This window comes from Lonchura striata, chromosome 26, assembly GCF_046129695.1.
Source record: "Lonchura striata isolate bLonStr1 chromosome 26, bLonStr1.mat, whole genome shotgun sequence".
Taxonomy (NCBI): Eukaryota; Metazoa; Chordata; class Aves; order Passeriformes; family Estrildidae; genus Lonchura; species Lonchura striata.
In genome coordinates, this window is record NC_134628.1 from 444,905 (window position 1) to 469,306 (window position 24,402).

General features: G+C 56.4%; 2 protein-coding genes across 2 annotated transcripts; both read right to left on the reverse strand.

Annotated features, from left to right (window-relative positions):
- Positions 1-301: 301 nt before the first annotated feature.
- On the reverse strand, positions 302-7,320 carry MTFR1L (mitochondrial fission regulator 1 like). The gene is made up of 6 exons (XM_077788526.1): positions 7,137-7,320; positions 5,522-5,626; positions 4,759-4,868; positions 4,073-4,284; positions 3,562-3,886; positions 302-1,221 (listed from the first exon to the last, which is right to left on the reverse strand). The coding sequence occupies exons 1-6, from the start codon at positions 7,149-7,151 to the stop codon at positions 1,116-1,118; spliced, it is 873 nt and encodes a 290-aa protein (XP_077644652.1). The 5' UTR covers positions 7,152-7,320; the 3' UTR covers positions 302-1,115.
- Positions 7,321-8,717: 1,397 nt separating this feature from the next.
- On the reverse strand, positions 8,718-21,590 carry SELENON (selenoprotein N). Its single transcript, XM_021534958.2, has 12 exons — positions 21,477-21,590; positions 18,958-19,075; positions 18,424-18,554; positions 17,784-17,996; positions 16,961-17,085; positions 16,196-16,333; positions 15,328-15,409; positions 14,201-14,389; positions 13,134-13,239; positions 12,325-12,437; positions 11,623-11,724; positions 8,718-10,751 (listed from the first exon to the last, which is right to left on the reverse strand). The coding sequence occupies exons 1-12, from the start codon at positions 21,588-21,590 to the stop codon at positions 10,581-10,583; spliced, it is 1,602 nt and encodes a 533-aa protein (XP_021390633.2). The 3' UTR covers positions 8,718-10,580.
- Positions 21,591-24,402: the final 2,812 nt, after the last annotated feature.

Sequence of the window (24,402 nt, forward strand, 5' to 3'; positions counted from 1 at the left end):
CCACCAAACCCTGGTGCAGAGGAGCCTCGTAGGGACAGGGACAGTGATCACAGCACCCAGGGGCAGCCAGGAATGGAGGAGCTCTCCCTAAAACTGGAAATTCTTACATCTTCCTTCTCTGTGCCACACAAATCTCTGTTTTTTTAAGGTGGGGGTGATGGTTTAATTTTCCCAGGACATCCAAATGAATGAAGAAAGCCCCTGGCACACTTGGATATCTGGGATTCCACCCCCCAGGCTGCCCCACAGACCGGCCCCACCCCGAGCCCGGGCGCATCAATAACCCCACAGACCATCAGTGTCTTATTAAGGCTCCATTTTATAGAAAGGAAAAAAAAAAAATTCGTACTTTAAATACAGCCATGGGGGGCATTGCAGGGAACGTGGAGCTCTCTGAGTGAGGGGGAACTGCAGCCACAGCCAAGGCCAAGCTCCTGCCCTCTGCACTGGTGCCAGGTCAATGAACAGACCTTTGGGAGGCCAAATAAAACACAGGTTGGGGATGCAGGGACTGGTCATGGGACATTAAATTACTGGCAAGAAATTAAGGCCATTCTGTCATGCAACTGTGGGCGGATCTGTGAGAGAAGGAACACCCAGGGCACATGAGATCCCTCAGACCCGAGCCAGGGGGGTTTTGGGAAAAAAAAACCCTTTTCCCACCATGATCCAACAGCCCTGGAGAGCTGGCAGCACTCATGAGCTTGTTCTCAGCAGCTCTGGCATCCTCAGGATAAAGGACTGGGGGTCTGTCCTGCTCATACTGGGCGTGGGAACTGGTTCTATCCTTACAGCTCAATGCTTAACTGGAACCTAAGGAAAAGTGCAGGTACAAAGGACTTCATCCAGCAGCACTCCAGGAGCTCCTCACCAGCCACCAACACCAACACACACAGGTGGCAAAGAGCTTCCATCTTCTTAGAAAGGTTTTTCTTAAATAGAACAGCACATGGAAAACACATCAAACCCAAAGGGTCCTTCCTAACCAAGTGTCCGGTGCACCAACCGTATCTGCTTAATCAAAGAGGCAAAGGCTCAATCCCTGGGAGAAGGCAGCTACTGTGGAGGAGGTTTTGGGAGCATGAACTCTGCTTACAGAGCTGAGTGCAGCAGCATCACTTCTCCTTCAGGGCCAGGTCTTCATCCTTCAGGGCAAACTTCCTCCGGAGCACCTCTGCGATGAGCACGGCCGGGTCCTCCTCCTTCATGGCCGGGCGGCTCCTGCAGGACACAGAGCACACGGGGCACACGGGGCACACGGGGCACTGCTACCAGGAGCTGGGCACTGCCAGCAGGAGCTGGGCACTGCCACCAGCACACAGAACACACAGGGCACACAGAGCACTGCCACCAGGAGCTGGGCACTGCCACCAGCCCAGACAGGAGCTGGGCACTGCCACCAGCACACAGAACACACAGGGCACACAGAGCACTGCCACCAGGAGCTGGGCACTGCCACCAGCCCAGACAGGAGCTGGACCCCTCCCTGACAAGCCTTCTCCTGCAGCTTGCATCGTGGCATGCCGCCACAGATGGAGGAGGTGCAAGAAGAACACCTGAAAACCAACAAAATTCAGCTCTAGGAACTCCTTTTGTGGCTCCAGGGGGATCCTGGAAGTCTCATCCTCAAAGTTCTGGGTGATTCTTCTTGTTCCACTGTGCTGGTAACAAGCAGTCAACCCAAAACTTCATTAATTATGTACAGCCTCTATCCCCTTCATATAAATCAACCCCCAGTGAGGTGGCTGGGGGGAAGCTCTGAAGTTTCTGTTTTTTTTCACTGATTTTGCTGCACTATGGATTTCTGCTTTCCTATTTCAGTATGGGAGATCCCAGGCATTTTAAAGCAGGGCTGGTGCAGATTGCCTTCCACTACACGAGTTCTCCTGTCCCCAGGGCAATCTGTCTCCTTCAACAAGCTCACACAAGCAGCTCCTTTTAGAAGATTATTTTCCAGGAGGCCAAACCTCAGCTCTTTCCCCTCAGGTACCGTGGTTTTGTTTACAACCTGCAATAATAACCTCAGAGCTTTATTTTTTTTTTCATAGCTGAAGCCCTCCTTCACTCAGAAAACATTATGGAAGTTTGAAACATTCCTAAGAGACAAAAAATCCAAACCCTGGAATATTTCCAGCAGCCACTGGAAAATTTCTGCATGTTCCTCAATCGTTCCTGAAGCTTCCAAGGCTGAGTTTAAACACAAAGGCTGAGTTTAAGCACTGACGCCTACACAGCAGCAGAGAAACATCGATGTAATTATCTTTTCAAGCATCTTTTACATCTTTAAGCACCTTTTCTCCTCCACTTAAAGAGCACCTGACCCTCTTCAGGCTTCCCAGTGCTGCCCAGTACAGCTGGGGGAGCACAGGGGCTGCTCCACAACTGCACCAGAATTAGGAAACAGAGCTCATCAAACAATGAACATCAGTAATTAATTTAATTTTTCAGCTACCTGCAACTCTTCAGACAGCTTTAATTAGGCTGTAATAACCCCAAACCATTGTTGCTGTGTGCAGGAGAGGCTGAGGAGCTGATGAGGGCAGGAAAGGCTGGGCTGCAGCCTGTGTGTGCCAGCATTCCCTGCAGGAGCAGGGGCCTGGCAGCTGCCCCCAGGAAAAGCAGAGCAAAGGGGGAATTTTGTGAGGGATGGAGCTGTGACAACCCCGGATGCTCTGGCTGTGGAAGCTGAGCGTGTTCCTCTCATCCGAATTGAATTTTTTCAGTGCTGAGAATCTGATTCCTTTCAAACCAAATTGGGAAACAGCAACTGTGCACAGCCCCCAGGCAGTGTGGTATTTTTGGCCAGGAATCTCACACAACAGAACGGGAAGTGTGGAGACTGAGCTGCAGCTCAGATCTGAGCGTGTGAAAGGCAGGTGGCACGGCCAGCACTGGAGAAGGAACTTTCTCAGCTGGGCTGGGTCTCGTCCATGGAGCAGTTTTAGGAGTTCTCATGATCAGAACTTGTTAATTCTTCATGAGGCAAGTGCAAACCCACCCTGCCCACGCCCAGAGCTGGGCCAGATGAAGAACCACACAAGCTGAGAAGCTCCACGTGTTAAATCCCTGTGTAGTCCATGCTGGAGAAGCTCCATGTGTTAAATCCCTGTATATTCCATGCTGGAAAAGCTGCTGAGCTTCCCAACTGCCTGGGAATGTGAGGTGGGCTAAAAGCAGCACCCTCCTCACTCTGAAAGCTGCCAACACACACAGGGCTGGCTTGCACCTGGGCAAACACAGCTTTTTGTCAGGTGAACAAGCTGGAACAGCCAGCTTTAAACAGCTTAAATTCCCTCCACTATTTCCTATCCAGGAAAAAGAAAAAAAACAAAACCAAACCAAGAATGTGTTACCAAGTTCTGCTCCAGGGAGGTATTTCCCCCATGAAAATTCTCCATTATTTCCTATCCCAGAACAGCAAAAACCCCAGGAAGGAGTTACCAAGTTCTGCTCTCAACAGGCATTTCCCCCACGGGTAAAGGACACGGAGCAGCCAGCACCGTGCCCAGGCTCTGCACGGATCTGCCACAAAACCAAAAGAGAATTTCAGGAAGCACTTACAAGTCTTTGCTCTGCTTCATCCTGTGAATGTCTTTGAGAATCCCCATCATGTCAGCAAAGCTGCTGGCCTTGGAAAGGGACACGGAGTCCTCCTCGTCGGGGTCCCGGGGCTCGGGCCGGCCCTCGGGGGCAGAGCAGAGCGCGGCCACCGCCGGCAGCTCGGCCACCGAGGGCAGCTCGGGGCTCTCCAGCTCCGCCTCCTCCTCCGTGATGTCGCTGATCACAAAGGACGTGGTGGACTGGAAGGAGGGTCCAAAGCAATGGACGGGAGAAGAGGCGTTGGAGCTCCCTGGGGATAACAGATCTGGGGTCAGCTGGGCAGAGGCTGGAAGAGAAAACGAGAGGAGGATGGATGAACTCGCAGCAATCCACGTGGGACAGCTTTTCCCCAGCACAACAGGATGTAAATCTAAACTGAGCTGTCCCCAGAGCCAACATCCCAGCAAGGGAGCAGCTGGAAAACAGCCTGGAGGAAGGCAAAGCCCAGCCCCCAAGGGAATGCTGTCCCTACCTGACTCTGCAGCCACGATCTTGGCGATCTGGCTCCGCAGGTGGCTCAGCTCATCCTGGAGCTCTGTGGTCCGGCTCAGGGCTGGCAAACCAGGCTTCTTCAGGGCCAGCAGCTTCTCCTCCTGCTTCCTCAGGTTGGGCACCGAGGCGTTCCTCTGGATCACCGTGAAGGGACTCGGCTTCCACTTGTGCTTCAGCGGGCGAGTGTCACTTCTGGGGACAAAAACCTGTCAGTCACCACACCCAAACCTCTCCATGGCAAAGCCTGACCCGCTCTGAGGGCAGCAGAGCCTCCAACAAAACAAGTGAAGCCTCTGTGTACCACCAGAGGTGCTCTCTGAAGCACAGGAAATTGTGGCTGCCCCTGGATCCCTGGAAGTGTCCAAGGCCAGGCTGGACAGGGCATTTCAGTCCTGGGAGAACTCAGCCCTTCCACTTCCTGACCAAAAAACACCTTGGAGCAGGGGGTTACTGTGCACAGACCAGGGAGTGCCATGGCATGGCACAGGCTGCTGGCACTTCCTACAGGAATTCCTCTCCAGGGACTTTGTCAATTTTTTCCCCTTCTCTGGGGAAAAATGTCTTTTAAGAGGCACTACATCAGACCCAGAGGGGACTGGGAGCTGTGGTCATCTGAGCAGGGTCTGGCCTGAGTTCTGTGGCAGAAAGCAGCAGATGAAAACCAACCTGACCCTGGCGTAGGTCTCCTCATCATCCGCTGCGATCCACACGATGTCAGCCAAGGTGGGCACGGGGGGCACATCACCCAGATACAGATCTGAGACACTTGGCAGCACCTGGCAGGAAGGAAATGCTGCTGAGGAGATGCTGTTTGTTCTCCTGGAGCTGCCCCAGATGTGCTGTCAGAGGCCCTGTGCCGTGAGCAGCTGTGTCTGCCACATGCACAACAGCAATTCCAGCAGGTTTCCTTTAGTTTGCACCATTTTTTTATTTTTTGGAGCCGGGACATAAATCCTTCGGGTCTGGGCACTTCCCTGGGCCAGCTCCTGCTCCTTGCTGCTGTGTGTGCGAGGCAGGAGGGGACACCTGCCCCAGGCCAGGCGCTGCCAAGGCCACGTGCCACCCTCTGCTGCTCCAAGTGCCAGCCCTGCGCTCCAGGGGTGACATCGGGGACTCCACAATCCTGGAACAGGCCCAGAGGGCCCCTTGGAGGTCACACAGCAAAACCCTGCCTCAGCAGCTCCACCCTTCCCTCTCCTCCAGCTCAGACACTGCCTGAGCAGGGATTTCCCCAGGCTGCCAGTGATCACTTTACAAGAACAGAATTAAAGAAGAAATAAATAATAATAAATAAATACATTTATTAACTGTACTGGTGCAGGTTTTGTGTCTACAACCCTGCAGATGTGTGGGGCCAACACAGCAGCTGATGGCAGTGCCTTGTCCTGCCCCAGCTCCCCCAGCCACCCCCTGCCCAGGGGTCTCTCACCTCGAAGGTGGCCCTGGGACAGGGCTTCAGGGGCAGGTTGGAGCCGATCATCCTGACCACGCTGCGAGCCGAGCCATGGGGCTTGTTCTGCCAGATGGGGATGGTCTGCAAGGACCCACAGCACACGTTAATAGCTCCACTCATTAATCTGGAAATTCTCCTCAACTGCCAAGAGTCTGATGTCTGACTCTTTATCTCTTCACTTGTAATCTGTGATAACTGAGGTCCCCGTTTCACAAAACTGTTCAGCTGGGCACAGGTGACAGCCAGACAGGGGCATTTTGGACATGGGTGCAGTGTCTTCAGGACTGCAAACTGGAAGCACTCAGTAACAGGCACTCTCAACAGGCATTTTAACAAAGGAAATTTGGCATAAGGAGGAAAACAGCACCACACCAAGGGCCCAGGAGGAAAATGACATCAAAAGAGAGTGTCATTCACGGGACACTCCTGCTTTCACACCACCTTTAGCAGAAGCACTGTTAAATACCCCAGGGCAGCTGTGAGTCTCCTTCCCTGCACCTGCTGCTGAGGAACCTGCTCCAGGAGACCCTGCCTGAGCAGGGCTGGACCAGGTGACCTCCAGAGGTCCCTTCCCACCTGAGCTGGGATGAGCTGAACATTTTTGGGTGACAGGTGACAGGTCTATCCAGTGCCTGTCCCATGGGGAGCAGCCCTGGGGAGTGCTCTGAGAAACAGCAGCTGCTTTAGAGCTCCCAGGACACTTCTGAGCTGGACCCAAAAGGTGAAGTGCTCTGCCCGTGACAGGAACAGCACAAGGCTCTGCATAGAGAACACCACACTGACAAAGCTCAGCCCACAGCACACCTGATAATTGATTTATTGCTGCAGCTCGTTCTGTGCTGTCCCTGAGCGCTGCTCCATGCTGACACTCCTGAAATTCCTGAGGAGCCCTTCAGACCCAACCTCTGCGATGGGCAAGGGGAGGACAGATCTTGGCTGGGGCAGTGCCTGGGAGCTGCTGGTGGGGAAAGGTGCTGGGGGAAGGTTCTGGGGCGGCCCCCGGGGCTGGGACAGGTCACCAGGACAGGTACCTGGGGCTGGGACAGGTACCCAGGACAGGTCCCCGGGACCGGGACAGGTCCCCAGGGCTGGGACACATACCCGGGACTGGGACAGGTACCTGGGGCTGGGACAGGTACCGGGGGCTGGGACAGGTACCGGGGACAGGGGCCCAGGACAGGTACCTGGGGCTGGGACAGGTCACCAGGACAGGTCCCCGGGGCTGGGACAGGTCCCCAGGGCTGGGACACGTACCCGGGACTGGGACAGGTCACCGGGACAGGGACCCGGGACAGGTCCCCAGGGCTGGGACAAATACCCGGGGCTGGGACAGGTACCTGGGGCTGGGACAGGTACCTGGGGCTGGGACAGGTACCTGGAGCTGGGACAGGTACCTGGGGCTGGGACAGGTACCTGGAGCTGGGACAGGTCACCGGGGCAGGTCCCCGGGGCTGGGACACATACCCGGGACAGGGACCAGGCCAGGTACCCGGGGCTGGCACAGGTGCCCGGGGCCGCTCTAGGAGCAGGTGCCGGGGCAGTGTCCGGGTGTCCGGGGCAGTGTCCCGGTGTCCCGGCCCGTGTCACTTACGGCCTCCGCGTCCATCTCCGCTGGCTCAGCGCCGGCCGCTCATCGCACCCGCTCCGCTCGCTCACTGCAGCACACAAGGAGCGCTGCGGCCCGGCCCGGCCCAGAACAGCACGGCACGGCACGGCACAGCCCCGGTACCTGCGGGCCGGCGGCGCCGCTCCCAGCGCCGGCCGCGGCCGCTCCGCCGCCACCGCCCGGAACAGAACCGGGGCCCGCCCCGCGCCTTCCGGGGCCGCGGCGCCTGCGCCGGGCCGGGACAGCCCGGGACAGCCCCGGGACAGGGAGAGCCCGGGGATAAGGGGAGAGCCCGGGGACAGGGGACAGCCCCGGGACAGCCCGGGGACAGGGACAGCCCGGGGACAGAGAACAGTCCCGGGGATAAGGGGAGAGCCCGGGGACAGGGAGAGCCCGGGGACAGGGAGAGCCCGGCGACAGGGACAGCCCGGGGACAGGGGACAGTCCCGGGGATAAGGGGAGAGCCCGGGGACAGGGAGAGCCCGGGAACAGGGAGAGCCCGGGGACAGCCCGGGGAAAGGGACAGCCCGGGGAAAGGGGAGAGTCCGGGGACAGGGAGAGCCCGGCGACAGGGACAGCCTGGGGACAGGGGACAGCCCGGGGACAGGGGACAGTCCCGGGAGAGCCCGGGGAAAGGGAGAGCCCGGGGACAGGGGACAGCCCGGGGACAGGGGACAGTCCCGGGAGAGCCCGGGGAAAGGGAGAGCCCGGGGACAGGGATAGCCTGGGGACAGGGAGAGCCCGGCGACAGGGACAGCCTGGGGACAGGGGACAGTCCCGGGAGAGCCCGGGGACAGCCCGGGGAAAGGGACAGCCCAGGGATAAGGGGAGAGCCCAGGGAAAGGGGAGAGCCCGGGGACAGGGATAGCCCGGGGACAGGGGACAGCCCGGGGACAGGGGACAGCCCGGGGACAGGGAGAGCCCGGGGACAGGGAGAGCCCGGGGACAGGGGACAGCCCGGGGACAGGGGACAGCCCGGGGACAGGGAGAGCCCGGGGACAGGGAGAGCCCGGGGACAGGGGACAGCCCCGGGAGAGCCCGGGGACGGGGACAGCACGGGGACAGGGACAGCCCGGGGATAAGGGGACAGCCCGGGGATAAGGGGACAGCCCGGGGAAAGGGACAGCCCGGGGACAGGGGACAGCCCCGGGAGAGCCCGGGGACAGCCCGGGGACGGGGACAGTACGGGGACAGGGATAGCCCGGGGACAAGGGACAGCCCGGGGAAAGGGACAACCCGGGGACAGGAATAGCCCGGGGACAGGAATAGCCCGGGGACAGGGGACAGCCCCGGGAGAGCCCGGGGACAGGGACAGCCCGGGGATAAGGGGACAGTGGAGACACCCTGGCACAGGGGGGACATCCAGGGACACCCCCGTGCAAAGAGAATATTGGGGATACCCCGGTGTAAAGAAGACACTGGGGCCACCCCGGTGTAAAGGTACACTGTAAAGGGACACCCCGGAGTAAAGAAGGACATTGAGGCCACCCCGGTGCGGGGCAGCGCGCCCGGCTCACCCCTCGCCCACCCGCAGCCCCGGCGGAGGAAGGAGAGCGGAGGCCGGGCTGAGGCTGCACGGATGTTTTTACCGGGACTGCTCCGCCGCCCCCACGGATGTTTTTACCGGGGCCGCTCCGCCGCCCCTCCCGGCCGACATCGGCCCGGGCCCGCCGCGCTTTCGGGCCGGGGCGTCACCAGGCGCGGCAGGGGCGGCGGCGGGACCCGCCACCGAGGAACGGAGCGAACGGGCGGGCACAGCGCTGGCACCGACCCGCGGACACCCGGGCGGCAGCCGCGGAGCAGCCGGGCACCCTGACAGCGAGAGGGATACGGTGTCCCCTCGGGATCCCCCAGGCTGCTCGGCTTGGGGGTGGCTTTGGGGCTCCCTCGGCTTGGGGTGGCTTTGGGGCTCCCTCTGCCACTCTCCAGGCTCGTGGGAATAAACAGGGGATCTGCGGGATTGCAAACACTGCAGCCCTGCAGGGATGGAGGTGCCCGAAGGGGTGACAGAACTCTGCAGTGCTGCCCCGAGGCACAGCCAGACCCAGCTTGTCCCACTGGGCTGTGGGAAAGTGCAGAGCTGATGCATAGTTACAAAGCCAACACTGAGAAACATCCCGGGACCATTAATTAATCTCACTAGAGCAATTAGTGAAGTGACAGCCCAGAGGTGCAGCTAAGCTCAGTCCCCAGGCCATGGACAGGAAAGCTGGGGCATGGTGGGGACAGGGTAACTGCCACCCCCAGGCTCCTCCCAGCACCTGGAGCTCAGCAATGAAAATACCTCGTCAGAAGGGAGGGAAAAAAAAAAAAAAAAGCTTTTCCCTAAACTTGATTTGGTCCAACAAAATTGTGCTTCAGAGAGCAGAAAAAGCATCACCAGCCAGGGCTGGCTGCAGGCAGCTACTGAGGATGCTTTGTCCCCTCACATGTCTGTAGGAATATGCCTTAAAACCCGTTCCACTGAACCTTTCCTTCTCCAAATTACAAATTATGCTCATTCTGTATCCAGGCATTGGCACAGAGTGGGAGCAACTGCTCAGGGTGGCTTCAGGTAAGGGAAAATGGCTTAATGTCTGAACAATCTCTTTGGAAAAAATTCCTGAAAATAACTGTTTGTACTTCTGGCTTTTAGAACTGCCCAGTCCTCACCCAGGTGAGGCTCTCAGGGGAGTTCCCAGAGGGAACTTCATGGTTCCTCACCCAGCACAACCTGGAAGCTCAAAGCAAACAGGGACAGAGCAGGAGCTCCAAGGGGGCACTGGGAGAAGCTCCCAGAGCGGCTGGGGAGGGAGCCCTGGAGGGATGGATGGGTGGGACACTGCTCACTGCTGTGTCCTCCAGCCTCCTGGGGGCTCAAACTCATCCTCACCTCACCCCTCTGATGCCCACTGCTGGTCCCCGTGCCACCCTCGGGGCACAGACCCTGCCCGAGTGAGGCCACCAGGTGACACAGGGCGCTGGGGGCTGCTCAGGGCTGTCACACGCGGCTGCCACCGTCCTGTCACACAGATTGTCACTGTCAGGCAGTGTCCAGAGCTGCCCCAGGACAGCAGGCTGTCCTCACCACGAGTGTTCGGTCACAGTGGCAGTGCTGCTCCCTGCACTCAGCAAGTCCTGGAGATCAGCAGGCCCGTGGTTACACCAGTCCCACCAGGCTGAAAGGAGCTGCAAAGAAATGAGGCTGGGTGGCACAGCCAGGCAGGTGCACTGGGAATGGGTTCAAGTACTTGCACTGCTGTAGAAATGTGCCTGAACTGAGAAGGGCAGGCTGTGTAAACTGGAGCTCAGGCTCAAACCAAGGTCCTGGCCTGGGACTGCCTGCAGCTCAACACCAATGTCTGGCACGGAGATGAGGAGGCTTTGCTGTAACCAAAATAGATCTCTGAAGTCTTTGGCCATCTCAGTGGGGTGTTCAGGTGCCTGTTTTTAGGGCTGCAGGTATGGCTTTGCTCTGTGCAGCCCTTCCTTCAGGAACTGGAGGTAAGTTGCAGTTGAAGGGTCTTCAAAATTGGTTGAGAAACTAAAGATGCTGCTTTCAGCATCTTCAGGCTTCATAGAAGTAATGTCCAGGAAATAGTTGGCATTGATGTGGTGAATCTGGCAAAGAGAACAGATGAGAGGAGACTTCTAAGGGTCAGAACAATTCCCCATCCACTGCCTTGGCCTGCAGCCAGGACAGAGCTGTAACAGCTCCTACAGAATATCTAATTCTTTCCAAGTGCTAATTCAGGAACCAGAATTCGGGTCTGACTTTCACAGTCACAGAAGAATGTGTGATCTTCCCCCAAGGGTGCTGACCCTTTGCTTAGGTTAAGAAGAAGATGAAGGTGATTTGGGAAAAATCATGGAGGCTCAGCTCATGTGTGTGAGCAGGAGCTGGGGAGATGGAGCCTGGGGTGCACCTGAGCTTCCAACACTTCCTGCTGCCCCAGAGATGGCAAAGGGGGACCCTGACCCACTGTCACAGCCCACAGCCTCATGGGGACAGCAAGGGGACCCTGCAGCTGTGACCAGCAGTGTCTGGGCAGGACTAGCCCAGCCCAGCAGCTGACCCAGCCAGCACCAAGCTGCCATGTGTTAGCAACTGCTCCCCAAATCCAGAGGGAAGGGCAGTGGGAGCTGCTGGGAGCACAGCAGAGCCAGAGCTGGTTAACAGCTGATCTGCTGTGACCCATTTGGGGAGATAAATGTGCTGGTAGGTGCTGATCAGGACATTTTCTTCAAAGGATGAGCACAAAGGGCCATGGGTGCAGGAAACAAAGCTACAGTGGCTTCCCAAACCTCAGGGACAGTGAGGAGTCACAGTTGGTTCAAGTCTGTTCTGCCCCTGCCCAGAGCTGCTGCTCTTCTGTCTCTGAACTAAAACACATTTGTTCCAGATTTCCAGGTGGAGGGACAAAGGCTCAAGGGCAGTCCCAGGTCTGGGAGACCCTGCAGAGAACATTCCATGGGAAGAGCCCAGCCTCACCACCGTGCCGTTGGGGAGGCAGATGATCATCTCCACAGGGAAGTTGTATTTCTCCAGGTGCAGCTTGGCCAGCTTGCTGTAGAACTCGTTCTCTCTGTTGCTCTGCAGGGAGATACCAAAAACACACATTGGCACAGCCCAGAAGTGGCAGAACGGCACAGGGGGAGCACACAGGACACAGGGAGGGAGCAGAGAGCTGCATTGCAGTGCAATGTTAAGTGGCACCATTCTCACAGGCTGCTTTCCCATTCCCTTTCAGGCTCTCTCTCTCATTTCAGCTGCAGATTTTGTTCCCAGACAAGAAAATCACCCCATCACAGGCACACCAAGTCTGATCCCAGCCCAGTGACTGATCCCAGCTGACAGCACAGGCTCAGAGATGGGGAAAGGCTCAATCAGGAGCCTCAGGGCTCAGACAGTTATTTGGTTATTTGGCTGTCCCCTGGGTTGCAGGGCAGTCAGGTGGTTGATGGCGTCTCTCTGTCTCACAGAGAAGCATCTGGTTTAGTTTTAAGCCTGGCACCAGGACAGAGCCAAGGGGGTCACAGTGCCATCTCTCAGCCTGCCTCCCTCTGGTGTCTGCCTGGCCCCTGCAGTGGCCGAGGACAGGGAGGGCTTGGAACAAAAATCCCCCCTGGCACAGGAGGGAGCTCCCCCTGTCCCTGGCACCCTGTGGCACTCCCAGCAGAGTGTGAGCCTCACCTGCAGCTCCTCCAGCTCCTTCACCAGGGACCAGCTGCTGATGAAGCTCTCGTTCAGCAGGGCGAGGATGGGCGAACTTTCCAGGACGGTCTCCCGGAGAGTTCGCCCTGAACCTGGCACAGAAGAGGCACAGGAGGCTTTGCTCTCGTTTCCTCAGGTCACTGTCACCATGATGCCACCTCCTGAGTGGCAGCTGACTCTGGCTCCCCCCTGCCCTCCCCAGTGTCTTTTTGCTCTGCTGTTGGCAGTTCTCCATGGCTTTTGTTCCCCACAGGTGCTGCTGGCACAGAGGACTCGGCAGAGCAGGGCCCAAGCCAGGCACAGAAGGCCCAGCAGAAGTGAGCCATGGAAGCCACCCCGAGTGCCACTTGCACAGCCCAGTGCTGAGGGTTTTTCAGGGCAGGCAGGACTGAAGAGACCCTTCCCCTCCCACCCATCCCTCCTGCCCAACGTGGCACAGAAGCTCTCAGGCATTGAGGGGGAAGAGCTGCACACTGGGACAGCCCCAAGGCAGACAGAGCAGTGTCCCTTTTCCTGCCAGTGCTGCCTCTTCCCCAGCAGGAAAGAGGAAAGACCAGAGGCGTGTCTCCACCTCGAGAAAGGCACCTGACTCACAACCTGTCTCAGACAGAGCTGGCAGCGGAGTTCACATCAGAAATTCCCACTCCCAGCTCTCATCAGAAATTCCCACTCCCAGCCTTTGTCTATCCAGCACCTCCAGAGCCAAAACAAGTGGCACAAGGTTTCCTGCTGGCTCCTGGCCAGCTCCTTGACCCCCATCCCTCCTGCCAGGCTGGGAATGTCCTCACCTCAGCAGGACTGATCATCCAGGGCACCCCACAGCAGGATGGAGTGCACCAGCTTCTTCTCTGCTTGTGCTCTCTCAAAGGCTTCTGTGAAGGGCAGGTAGGAGATCTGGGGGCAGAGGGACAGCGTGAGGAACAGGCACACAACAGTCCAGCTCCACCAGGAGTGGCTCTGAAGGAAACAGGCCCAGGGGTGACACACACAGAGCTCAAGCTGCAGCAAGACCTGCAGATTTGAGTGAGTGATATCTGTGGTGGTGTCCCCAGGGACAACCTTGCCTCCTGGGGAGGCTGTGGTCCCCCTGTCCCTGGCACCTGCAGAGCCCTGACCTTACACACTGCAGAGAACATCTGCACCAGGGTGGCCAGGCTGTCTGCAACCCCACCTCAGCTGCTGGGAAATCTGGCCTTGAGATATTTATTACAGAAGCTCCTGAAACAGCCTGAGAACTGGCTGTGAGGGAGCTGCACAGAGCCTGCTCCAATCATCCAAATGAAAGGAACTGATATTAACATCCTGGCAGCCTGAAGGGACATTTGTAAGCTTGGGTACAAGGAGGCAGCCACTGAAACGTGTCCCTTCAGCCAAGGAAGCAGTGACAGGCAGTAGCCATCTGCTCCACAGGCTGCTGGCATGTTAAATAGTTCGGGTCACCCAGAGCTATAAATTTGTGTCTGGCTGCAGGCTGCAGAGGCACAGGCACATCATGTGTTCTCTGCTGATAAGGAAAGCTTGGTCCAGAGGCACCTGGCTGCTGTGGAAGTAAAGCCAGAGGAAAAACCATTTGTAAGCAGCACAATTACCTGTCTGCTCCAAAATCACAGCAGCAGCCACTGATAAGAGGCAGGAAGGATGAGCCTACACCCATAGTACAGTGCTGGGGACACCTGACATGGAGGCTTTGCTCCTGTCTGTGCTGCTGTGTGACCCCAAACGCCCTGGGCACCCTCCCAGTGCCCTGGATGCTGCTCAGCTGTGGCATCTGCTGGCCCTCCAGGTCACTGGATGGCTCGGTGAGGACAATTTGCCCCAAATCAACGTGCCAAGGAGAGCCCAGCCCCTTCCTCACCTTCTTAAATGGATACATGGCCACTTCCAGCCTGTGGGCTGCCTCCTGCCAGGGGATCTCCTGCTGCCAGGTGATCTCTTCAAACACAAACTGGATGGGCTCCCCTGAGGGGTCCCTGCTGTCCAGGACGTTCCCGTTCTCGTCGTGGATCACAGTGGGGACCGAAGGCCCCGTGGATTCCAGCTCCATCTGCAGGGGAACAGGCTGCTGGGACCCTGCACACAGCCCTCTCCTGGTTCTGCTGGGCTCCAGGAGAATACAGATACAGGAGAATTTGGGTACAGATCCAAAATGACAGCGTGCAGCTCCTCAGGAAGGTACAGCTTGATCTCCCATCTCCTAGAGCTGCACTCTACCAGTGAAATACCAGGACAGGAACTTCATTTCCCTTAGTGTGGCTGCACTCTCTGGACTGGAAATGCAGAGACTCCACGTTCCCATCTTCCCAGTGGAGATTACTGACTGTGAGACACTAGATCCTTTCAATCTTTAGGATCTGCAGGGCTCGTTGGAAGCTCTTGCTCCCATCACCAGCTCAGCCCTGGGAAGCCACGAGAGGGAGCAGCAGGAAAAGCTGCCCAGGAGCTTCCCTGTGGTTTGTGCTCTCGTACGGCTGAAATGATTCTGCTAAATCTGCTCTCCTGACTTTTGCTGATTAAAAATAAACATGACTCTAATTTAGGAGAACATTGGCCTGTTGAATCCAGGCATTCAGAATTCTGCCTTATGTTTCCTGTCCCAAGAGCTGGGATTACTACAAAAAAGGGGAACAACCTCGTGCACTTTCTAAATCCAGACCCACAGTTATTCATACCCTGCTCTGGGCTCAGGGCCTGGGTTCAGCTCCTCATCTTCCCTCCTGCCTGTCAGGCAATGTTTAAAAAAAGGAAAAAGTCTCCAAAAGCTTAGGATTGAACCCACACTGAGGGAAAAAGGAAAATATCAGAAGAGCTGCCAACGGGGCTGCAGAGAACAGACAGAGATGAATGGGAATTCTACTGTTGTACTGAAATGATCATGAGCCAGCTCTAAGGAATGGAGTCACAGAGGTCCCACAGCTCAGTGGCAGCACAAAAACCCCTGAGGAGAAGCTGCACACGTGTGGAGCACTGGGAGAGGGCACAGACCTGAGGCAGGTATCCAATGTCCACTTCCATGTTGCTGCTCTCGCTTGCCCCGTACAGCCACTCCATGTCCACGTTCAGGGACCTGCATGGGGAAGCCACACGTCACCCAGGGCTGCAGCTGAGCATAAAACCTCAAACAAACGGGAACATCCTCTTGCAGGGTCAGCACTGGACCCAGAGCCATTGGAGATCCCTGCAGCAGCCCAGGAACACCAGATCCCTGCTGGACCAGGGCCCAGGCACCCACTCAGCACTCTGGAAAACACACTCAACACCTCTGAGCTCTGTCAAATGACAGGAGAGATGTCTTTGCTCCCTCTTCTTTCCCAGCACTTCACTCGCACATTCTGATCCTGCTGAACTTTTAAAAGGGTTTTTTTGGAAGCAAAAGGCTGCTGGCAGAGCCCAAAGTGTCAGCTGGCTGTAAGAAATGTGCTGACAGAGCCACTGGGGTTGAGTCGCCAGGGTAACGTTGTAGTAGAATTTTCACTCTTGTCATGGGCAAAGAGATTTGAAGCTTCTTCCCCCTGAAACACTTCCAGCTCCTTGCCAGAGAGCAGGAACGAGCTGGTGCAAAGCTCTGCACACAAAACCTTAACCTGTGAGACTCCAAGTAAAAAATCTGTTGGAAGAGGAGGAGCACCAGGCCTTGCTGAACTTCAGTGCTTGCAGCCAGGCACTGGGACTGCCAGCCCTGCCACACCCTGCCTGTCCCTCCCATCCTCCCAGTACCAAGGGACAGTTCCTGGGGCATGAATCAGGCCCTGGATGCATCAGGGATCCTCAGGGATGTAGAAATGCATTTACAGGCAACTGCAGGGCTCAAATCCCTGACATTTTCCAAGAAATGAGACGGAAACAGCTGTACCTGTTGTTAGGAACAAAGAGCCTGAAGTCCCTGACGTGGGAAGAGTCCTTGGACAGGACAATGTAACCTGTGAACTGCCCCGGGGAAAACCAGAAGGGGAAGTTTGGTGGCTCGTTCAGCTGGAATTCAGCGTGGATCCTGAAAGGAGAGAGGAGCCATCAGCAGAGATCCTGCACTGCAGGTGACTGCAGGGAAAACCTGTGTCCAGCACCCAGAATTATGAACCTAAACTGGGCAAGAGTGCTGGAGCTTAACAAGCTTTTCATGTCACACAATGAAGAGGGTGAGAGACTGGTACAGATGCCCTGGGTCAGGAGCATCTCCAGTATCTATGTGTGGAGTTGCCTTCTGGAACTGGGCAGCCGGGAAGGATGAAATATTTTATCATTCCTTGAAACACAGGGACAGAACAAGACCCCTTTAGCCCCCCATCCAACTAGATCAGACACATCAAAGCTGTGTGTAACACTGCCAGTAAAACAATTCTGTGGACTCTACTCTTGGAAAGACACCCTGATAAACCTAAATCTAACAAAATTCTTGCTAGCCAGATTCCCCAGGGGCAGTCCATGCAGACACAGTGACACTGGCAGCACAGGTGACCTTCCTCCCCTCCCAGCCACAGCACCCCAGTGTCCCTGGGGAACACGCTGCAGGTGCTGTGACTGCTGTGCTCTCTGCCAGGGGCTGCAGCAGCCTCCTGCCCTGCCTGGGCCAGGGCACAGGGCACAGGCTCGGGGGTGTCCCCCAGCCCCCGGGGCTCACCGGAACGCTATGGTGTAGTAGAAGCTGCTGCTGGCCTGGATGCAGGCCACGGCTCCCTGCGGGGCAAAGCGCATCCTGACGAAGGGCCGCGGGTGGAACATGCTCAGCAGCTTGTGGATGATCACCTGCAGAGGGAATTGGTGAGCAACAAGGAGAACTGTTCCTCCACACGGCTCCAAAGCAGCCCCCACCTGAGCAGCAAGGCCAGAGAGTGGCTGTGATTGAGCACCCAGCTCAGGGACCGACCTAATCGCACACCAAGGAGACAAAGCAAGGCACTGCTGTCACAAATAAATCCATCTTCCACGGCTTCTGTGCCATTCCCACGGTCTGCAGCTCTCCATCAGCCCAGGCAGAACAGCAAACTGATCTGCAAGGCTGCCTCCATCAATGCTCCAGCCGCTGAAGGGGTGGGAGAGCAACCACTGATCCCACCAGCACCTGCCTGCACCCAGGGGAGGGGATGCACAGCCAGGCTTTACCTGTGAGCACACACCCAGGGGAGGGGATGCACAGCCAGGCTTTACCTGCTGAGCACACACAGAGTACCACTTGGCACCTAAAAGCTCACATTCCACCAGGAATGAGCACAGGCCCTTTCTGAATAAGCCCCTCTGGGAAAAACTATCCTGAAATTCCACACAATGAACAAACAAGATGAAGTTACTCGAGCCAGCCTAATCTGGCTGTCACAGACACACAGAGCTTTTGCCTGCTCTCAGTTTTGCCTCCAGTTTAGGTGCTCCTGCCTATACACTACAGAATTCCTGCTTCCTTAGAAAATCCAGGGATGCACACAGAAAACACGAGTTTCCTGTCTCACCTCTTTGCCCTTGGGAGGTGGAGGGTAAAACCTGTTGTTGGAGAGATAGCCAGTGAAGATGTTCAGTTCACTGGGAATTATCCACCATGGATCCCCCAGATCCAGATTATCCTTTGGAGGGAGAAAGGCTTTAAACTGCCTGGCAAGCAGGACACTCATGGGGGCTGCGGGGGCCGTCCAGTTCCTGAGCCCAGACAGAGCCACGTGAGAAATCTGTGAACAAAAGATGCTGTCAGAGCCCACAGATGTCATGGATGCAGGGAGGCTTTGGAAAAGGGGGAAAAGATTTGTATCACATCCCAAATTCTTCTTAGCCCACCAAACAGTTCTGTCAGCCTTCAAGAATGTGAGTAGCAGAGCAGAGGGGAACATGCCACATAACACCAGTGCTGCTGCACTCAGCTGAGGCAGAGCCAGCTCTAGGTCCTGCTCCCAGCTCCCCAGGAAGGGTGTTCTAACTGGGGCAGGCTGCTGCTGAGTGTGCTGAAACCCTGAAGAGCTGAGGGGGGCAGTGGGGTCCCTGTCACAGCAAATCCCACGGGATTCAGCAGGACCCTGCCCCCTCCCAACGTATTCCTGGTGCTGTTCCCAGCCCACCAGCCATGTTTATCCCAGAATCTGTGGCCTGCAGGACACCTACTCCCAAAAAACCGTCCTTGCTCTTCGTCATTGTTTCCATGAGCAAGGGCTGGAATTTGGCCACAATGGACAAAGTCTCCCCGTCTGGATCCGGTGTCTCCTCCTCCTCGGATTCTGAGACTGCAGCAACCCCTAGACAAGAGGAAAGGAATTCAAGCAGCTGTTTCCCCTCCCTCCCCTTTTAAGCAATTATGAAGTGATTAAACATTTATCCTGGCAAATCCTGAGCACTGGGAGTTTCCCAGCTGTCCCCACACAGCAGAACTCACACCCAGCCCCAGACCAACTCTGGCTGCATGAATTGAAGAGGAAGGGACCAACTCAATGGCTTTAAAGTGGGAGAGCGTGGGTGATGTCTGGTGCTTAAGTCTTTTCAACAACATGGAAAGCTTCACAGCCTCTCTTCATGTAAGTAAGACCCAAACCAGCACCCAGAAAACAATAAAGTGAATAAACTCTTCGGTGGATCCAAGCTGTGGGGCTCATTATGTCTGGCTCTGTGCAGGGAGGGCTCTGAAGGCAGACAGGAACCCACCTGTCAGCTTCTCAGCGATGGGTTTGAACTCCTCCGGGCTCAGGTACAGGTCCTTGTTGGTGTCCAGGGAGGAGAAGAGGAACAGCCCCTCATTCCCCAAGGACTTCAGAGCTAGCTCCTGGTTTGGGAAGAAGAGGCAAGAGAGATTTCATTGGAACATCATGCAGGAGTCCACTCTGGAGTTAATCCCACTCTTCCCAGCACATCCAGGGGAAAGATTAAGGCCCCTTGGCAGGATTTGGTGCTATTTGCAATGTGTCCAGGAACTGCTGGCACAAAGCTATTGAACCTGCATCTGCCTGAGTAATTCCAACTGAGCCATTTGCTCACGTTCAGTGTCTTTTGTCAGAAAATTTCCCCACTTTTTCCAGCTTGTTAGTCCTAAACCTGCAGCTATTGGGAGCACTGGAGGTGGTGATTGCTGGGATAAGCTGATGTGCAGTCAAACAAAGGCAGTCAAATATGTCAGTAGCACATTCCAAAAGCACAGAGGGAGTGAGCTGAGCCCTTGGAATTAAAAACTTCCATTTGTGGTGGGATCCACTCCAGTGGTGGGAGCCACTCTCCTGCCCTGCCCTGGTCAGTGCCCCTCCAAATCTCCAGCCTCAGAACTGCATGGAATATTTTGTCTCCCTGCTCCCTCAGCCATCCATCAGGGAGTCATAGAACCCACAGCCTTCTCCAGAAACTTCCACAGGATCCCCACTTCTCTGTGCCTCAGTTTCTCCCTCTGCAAAGCCCCCACAGGGCTCACCGAGGTGATATTTCCCTCAGAGCAGCCCCAGAAGGGCTCTGGGTGCTTCCAGACACTTCCACTCCACAGTCTGAAGTAAAAGGGACAACTTGGAGGCAGAGCAAGAGCTCCAGGTTGGCGTGAGAGGAGGGAGAGGCACAGAGCAGGTGAGACAAAGCCCTCAGTGCCAGCCAGCCCTTGGCACATGCCCCGGGATCCACCAGCTTGCCCTGCCAGCCCCGGAAAAGCCTGGAGCTGGGAGCACAAACACTCTGCATTCTGCTGTTCGCCTGTGCCTGCTCTCCACTGCCTGCAGCACCAGCACCATCCCCAGAGCTCCTGAACCAGTTTATTTTCCATCTGTTGCCTGCCAGCCTGAAGCAGCACTAATGCAGCCTGGAAGGCTTTGCTGCCATCAACTGCAGCTACAAAAGCACTTAAGAGCCTTCCAGGGCAGTTCCAGGGCTGAGACAGAAATAAACTGGAACTCTGAATGAAGATCTGGACGAGGACATGGCCAAGGACATGAAAAAACAAAGGGAGTTGGTTTTTTGTGCACAATGCACTGTGGACTGACCACAGTTAACCTGCTTTTATTGCCTGAATGAATGGGGATGAGCATCCTGGGCTCTGCAAACAGGCAACACTTCTGCTGAGCACCTGGCTGCAGGTGCTGACATCTCAGTGACCTTTGGAGGCTGTGGCAGAGGAGCTGTGAGATGGAGAACCCAGGGGCTGGACCCAGGGGCTAGCTGGTCACTGGTGGCCACCACAGCTCTGCAGAGTCTTAGCCTGGCAGTGGCCACCTCAAGCCCATGTCCACTGGAGTGTGGTACCACAGCTCAGCAGCCATCTCAGCCCAGTGGCCACCTTAACCCCCCGATACCTGGTGGCCACCTCAGCCTGGCCACAGCCACCTCAACCCCAGCAGCCACCGATGCCTGGCAGTCGCCCCAACACCAGCGACGCCTTAACCCCCATGGCCACTGATGCTTGGTGGCCGCCCCAAGCCTGGCGGTCACTTCAGCCTGGCTACGGCCACCTCAGCCTCATTAGCCACAATGCCCGTACTCCTCTTAGTCCTGCACTGGCCACCCCAACCGCCCTGGCAATGGATGCCTGGTGGCCACCTCACCCTGGCTATGGCCCTCTGAGCTCCCATTGATGCTGGGTGGTCACTTCAGCCCGGCTAAAGCTCCCTCATCCCCGGTGCCCACTGGTTTCTGGTGCCTCCTCAGCCTAGCTAAGGTTACCTCAATCCCCGGTGCCCACCGGTTCCCGTGCCATCTCAGCCCAGCTAAAGTTCCCTCAGTCCCCGGTGCCCACCGGTTCCCGGTGCCCCCTCAGCCCACCCAAGGCTCCCTCAGCCCAGCTAAAGTTCCCTCAGTCCCCGGTGCCCCCTCAGCCCCAGTGCCCCCTCAGCCCCGGTGCCCCCTCAGCCCAGCCAAGGCTCCCTCAGCCCCGGTGCCCACCGGTCCCTGGTGCCCCCTCAGCCCCGGTGCCCCCTCAGCCCAGCCAAGGCTCCCTCAGCCCCGGTGCCCCCTCAGCCCAGCCAAGGCTCCCTCATCCCCGGTGCCCCCTCATCCCCGGTGCCCCCTCATCCCCGGTGCCCCCTCATCCCCGGTACCCCCTCAGCCCAGCCAAGGCTCCCTCATCCCCTGCCCGCCCGGCGCCGCCGCCTCCCCTCACGCAGCCCGCGCCCGCCATTCCCCCTCCCTCCGCCCGTCCCGCGGGCCCGTCCCCGCCCCAGCCCGCTACCCGCTACCCGGTACCCTGCTCCCGGTACCTGCTGCCGCGCCGCCTCCGCGTCCCGGTAGTACTTGATGGCCGCCAGCGCGGCCAGCAGCGCCAGCGCCAGCGCCAGGCGCGGGGGAGCCGCCGCGGGCCCCGGCCCCGCCATGGCGCCCGGCCCGCGCCGCGGAGCCGCCATGGCCGGGGCGGCGCCAGGCGGCGAGGAGGGGCCGGGAAGGGAAAACAAACCCTGTCGGAGTTAAACGGGGGCTAGGGAAAGGGGCTCCGGGGGGTTAAACCACCGCCAGGGGAAGATAAATCACCGCCAGGGAAGGATCTCTGTGGGGTTAAATCGGCGCCAGGGAAGGATCTCTGTGGGGTTAAATCGCCCCCAGAGAAAGGATCTCTGTGGGGTTAAATCGCCCTCACAGAAAGGAAATTTGTGGGGTTAAATCGCCCTCAGAGAAAGGATCTCTGTGGGGTTAAATCGCCCCCAGAGAAAGGAAATTTGTGGGGTTAAATCGCCCTCAGAGAAAGGATCTCTGTGGGGTTAAATCACCCCCAGAAAAAGGATCTCTGTGGGGTTAAATCGCCTCCAGAGAAAGGATCTCTGTGGGGTTAAATCGCCCCCAGAGAAAGGAAATTTGTGAGGTTAAATCACTGCCAGAAAAAGGATCTCTGTGGGGTTAAATTGCCCTCAGAGAAAGGAAATTTGTGAGGTTAAATCACTGCCAGAAAAAGGATCTCTGTGGGGTTAAATTGCCCTCAGAGAAAGGAAATTTGTGAGGTTAAATCACTGCCAGAAAAAGGATCTCTGTGGGGTTAAATCGCCCCCAGAGAAAGTATCTTTGTGGGGTTAAATCACAGTCAAAGAAAGGATCCTTGTGGGGTTAAATCACCGGCCCCAGGGAAAAACGTGATGTGTCAAACGACCGTCGGTCAGTCAGGGAAAATATTGTTTTAAATGACCGGCACCCGCTAAGGAAAAGGTATGTTTTAGTGTTAAATCGCCTGGTTAGGGAAAAGCTCTTTTTAGTGTTAAATGGGCGGTACTTGTCAGGGTAAAGCCACGTTTTAATGTTGAATGAGCGGCAGTCGCTCAGGAAAAAAGCGCTTTTTGGGCTGAAATGTGTCCACTGTGAGGGCTCTTGGAGGGATGAACACCCTCGTCCTCTGGTCTCCAAGGATTTTGTCTTTATTTTCCATGGGACAGGGGTGTGTGTCCATCCCCACATTCCCACGGTGGCATTTTGTCCTTAATTCAGCTTTTCCCAGAAAGAACAATCCCCTGAACTTCTTCTGCACTTCCCCAAACCAGCCATGTCCTGCACTTCTACTTGGTTATAGCTGACCAAAATGGGTATTTTTTAACAAAACCGGTATTGGTGGGGTCACTTGCAGTGATTCCGCTGAGGTTTGAGCCCTAGGGATGGGAATTAGGGGATGGGAATGATTTAGCAGCCCTGGGGTGATGGTGCTCGGCCTCAGCCTCCTTTCTCCAGCATAATCCCCACATTTTGGGTCATTTTTACCACCGTGCCACATTTTGGGCCATTTCAACCCCAAGATTTTCCACCTCCCATGTTTTCAGTGTCCCTTCATGGCCGGCCACTGCTGTCACATTGTCCCTCAGCAGTGGCTGGGCCAAGACACACAAATTCATTCTTAACCCTCCCCACAGCTCATCCTCCTGCTCCAGTTCCCCCTTTCTGCTGCAGGGCCAGCAGCACTGAGCGTTTGATCTCTCCGAGGGAGCATCAGCATTTAATCCTTTGAAGCTCTGCTGCATCCTAAGCCTGCCTAATCTTTTTTGTTTTAGGTTTAAAGAACTCTCGAGATGGAGATGAGCGAGAGCATGACCAAGCCATTAAGGGTGGAGGAGGGAGGATGAGGATGGGACCAGGCAGGTGAGCCCAGCAGTGGAACCAGGGGGGATATTTGGGATTCACACCAGGGTTGTTGCACTGAGGGAGGAAGAAGAAAGTTCCTTCTGCGGCAAACTTCCATGGAACTGTGCCCCATGAAGAACCCGATCATGGCTTTGGGGTTAGCAGAGCATGGAAATGACTCTGGGAGCAGGGACAGGTCTGGGAGTTCAGCAGGGATGAGCTCAGCACCTGGAGCAGATGTGCTGTAAAACCTGCCGGGCTCCTTGGGCTGGGCAGCGAGGGGGGCAGAGCTGCTGCTTCCCTGGAATAACCCAGCACAGAGTAATGGGATGGGATGGGTTTGGAACAGGATAAACGTCCTGGTTTGTCTGGGAAATGAGCAGGAGGGGACCTGGCAGGGTGGTGGAGAGATGGGGTGATTCTGTTTGGATGATGAGTGGCACAGGGACTCATTTTACACCTGAACCATTTCCAGTGTCATCAGCCACCTCATAAAGATGAGAAATGGGGGAATTATTTGATGGGAAAGAGAATGAAAGACAAAAGTGAAATAATTTAGGGTGGCTGCTGCTCCTTGGAAGAGAACAAACCCAACCTGGCTCTCCACTGCTGGGTCCTGGGATTACAGCACTCAGGAAGAATGTTAAATATCCACACATCTGCTGTGAGGCCCACCCAGGCACACCTGGATCAAAGGGAATCCTAAAAATAATAACAGGCAAGATTTCCACCCAGCAGGAAAAACTATCCCAGATTTCCCCTTGTTCAGAAGGGAGAAAGTTGGGCTGAAAATAAGGAAAATGGTGAGGGGTTGGCAGCAGCAGGGGTGAAAAACTTGGGAGGAAAAAGAATCCAGGTCTGGTTTGAAGGGAGAAGAAAACCAGAGGTGATAAAGCTCCACAGCTGTGGAAATCAGAGAGTTCATCCCAGAAAAAGCATGGCCTGCAAAGGAAATGGGAGTTTGAGGCATTTCAAAGCAAAGCCTTCAGCTGCAGAGCAGGAGCCACTTCCTGTGTCTGGCATTCCCAGCTCCTCCTTGGCCTTTCCTCCTCAGGAGGAGCCACCCAAACCCAAACCCAGAACCAGACCCAG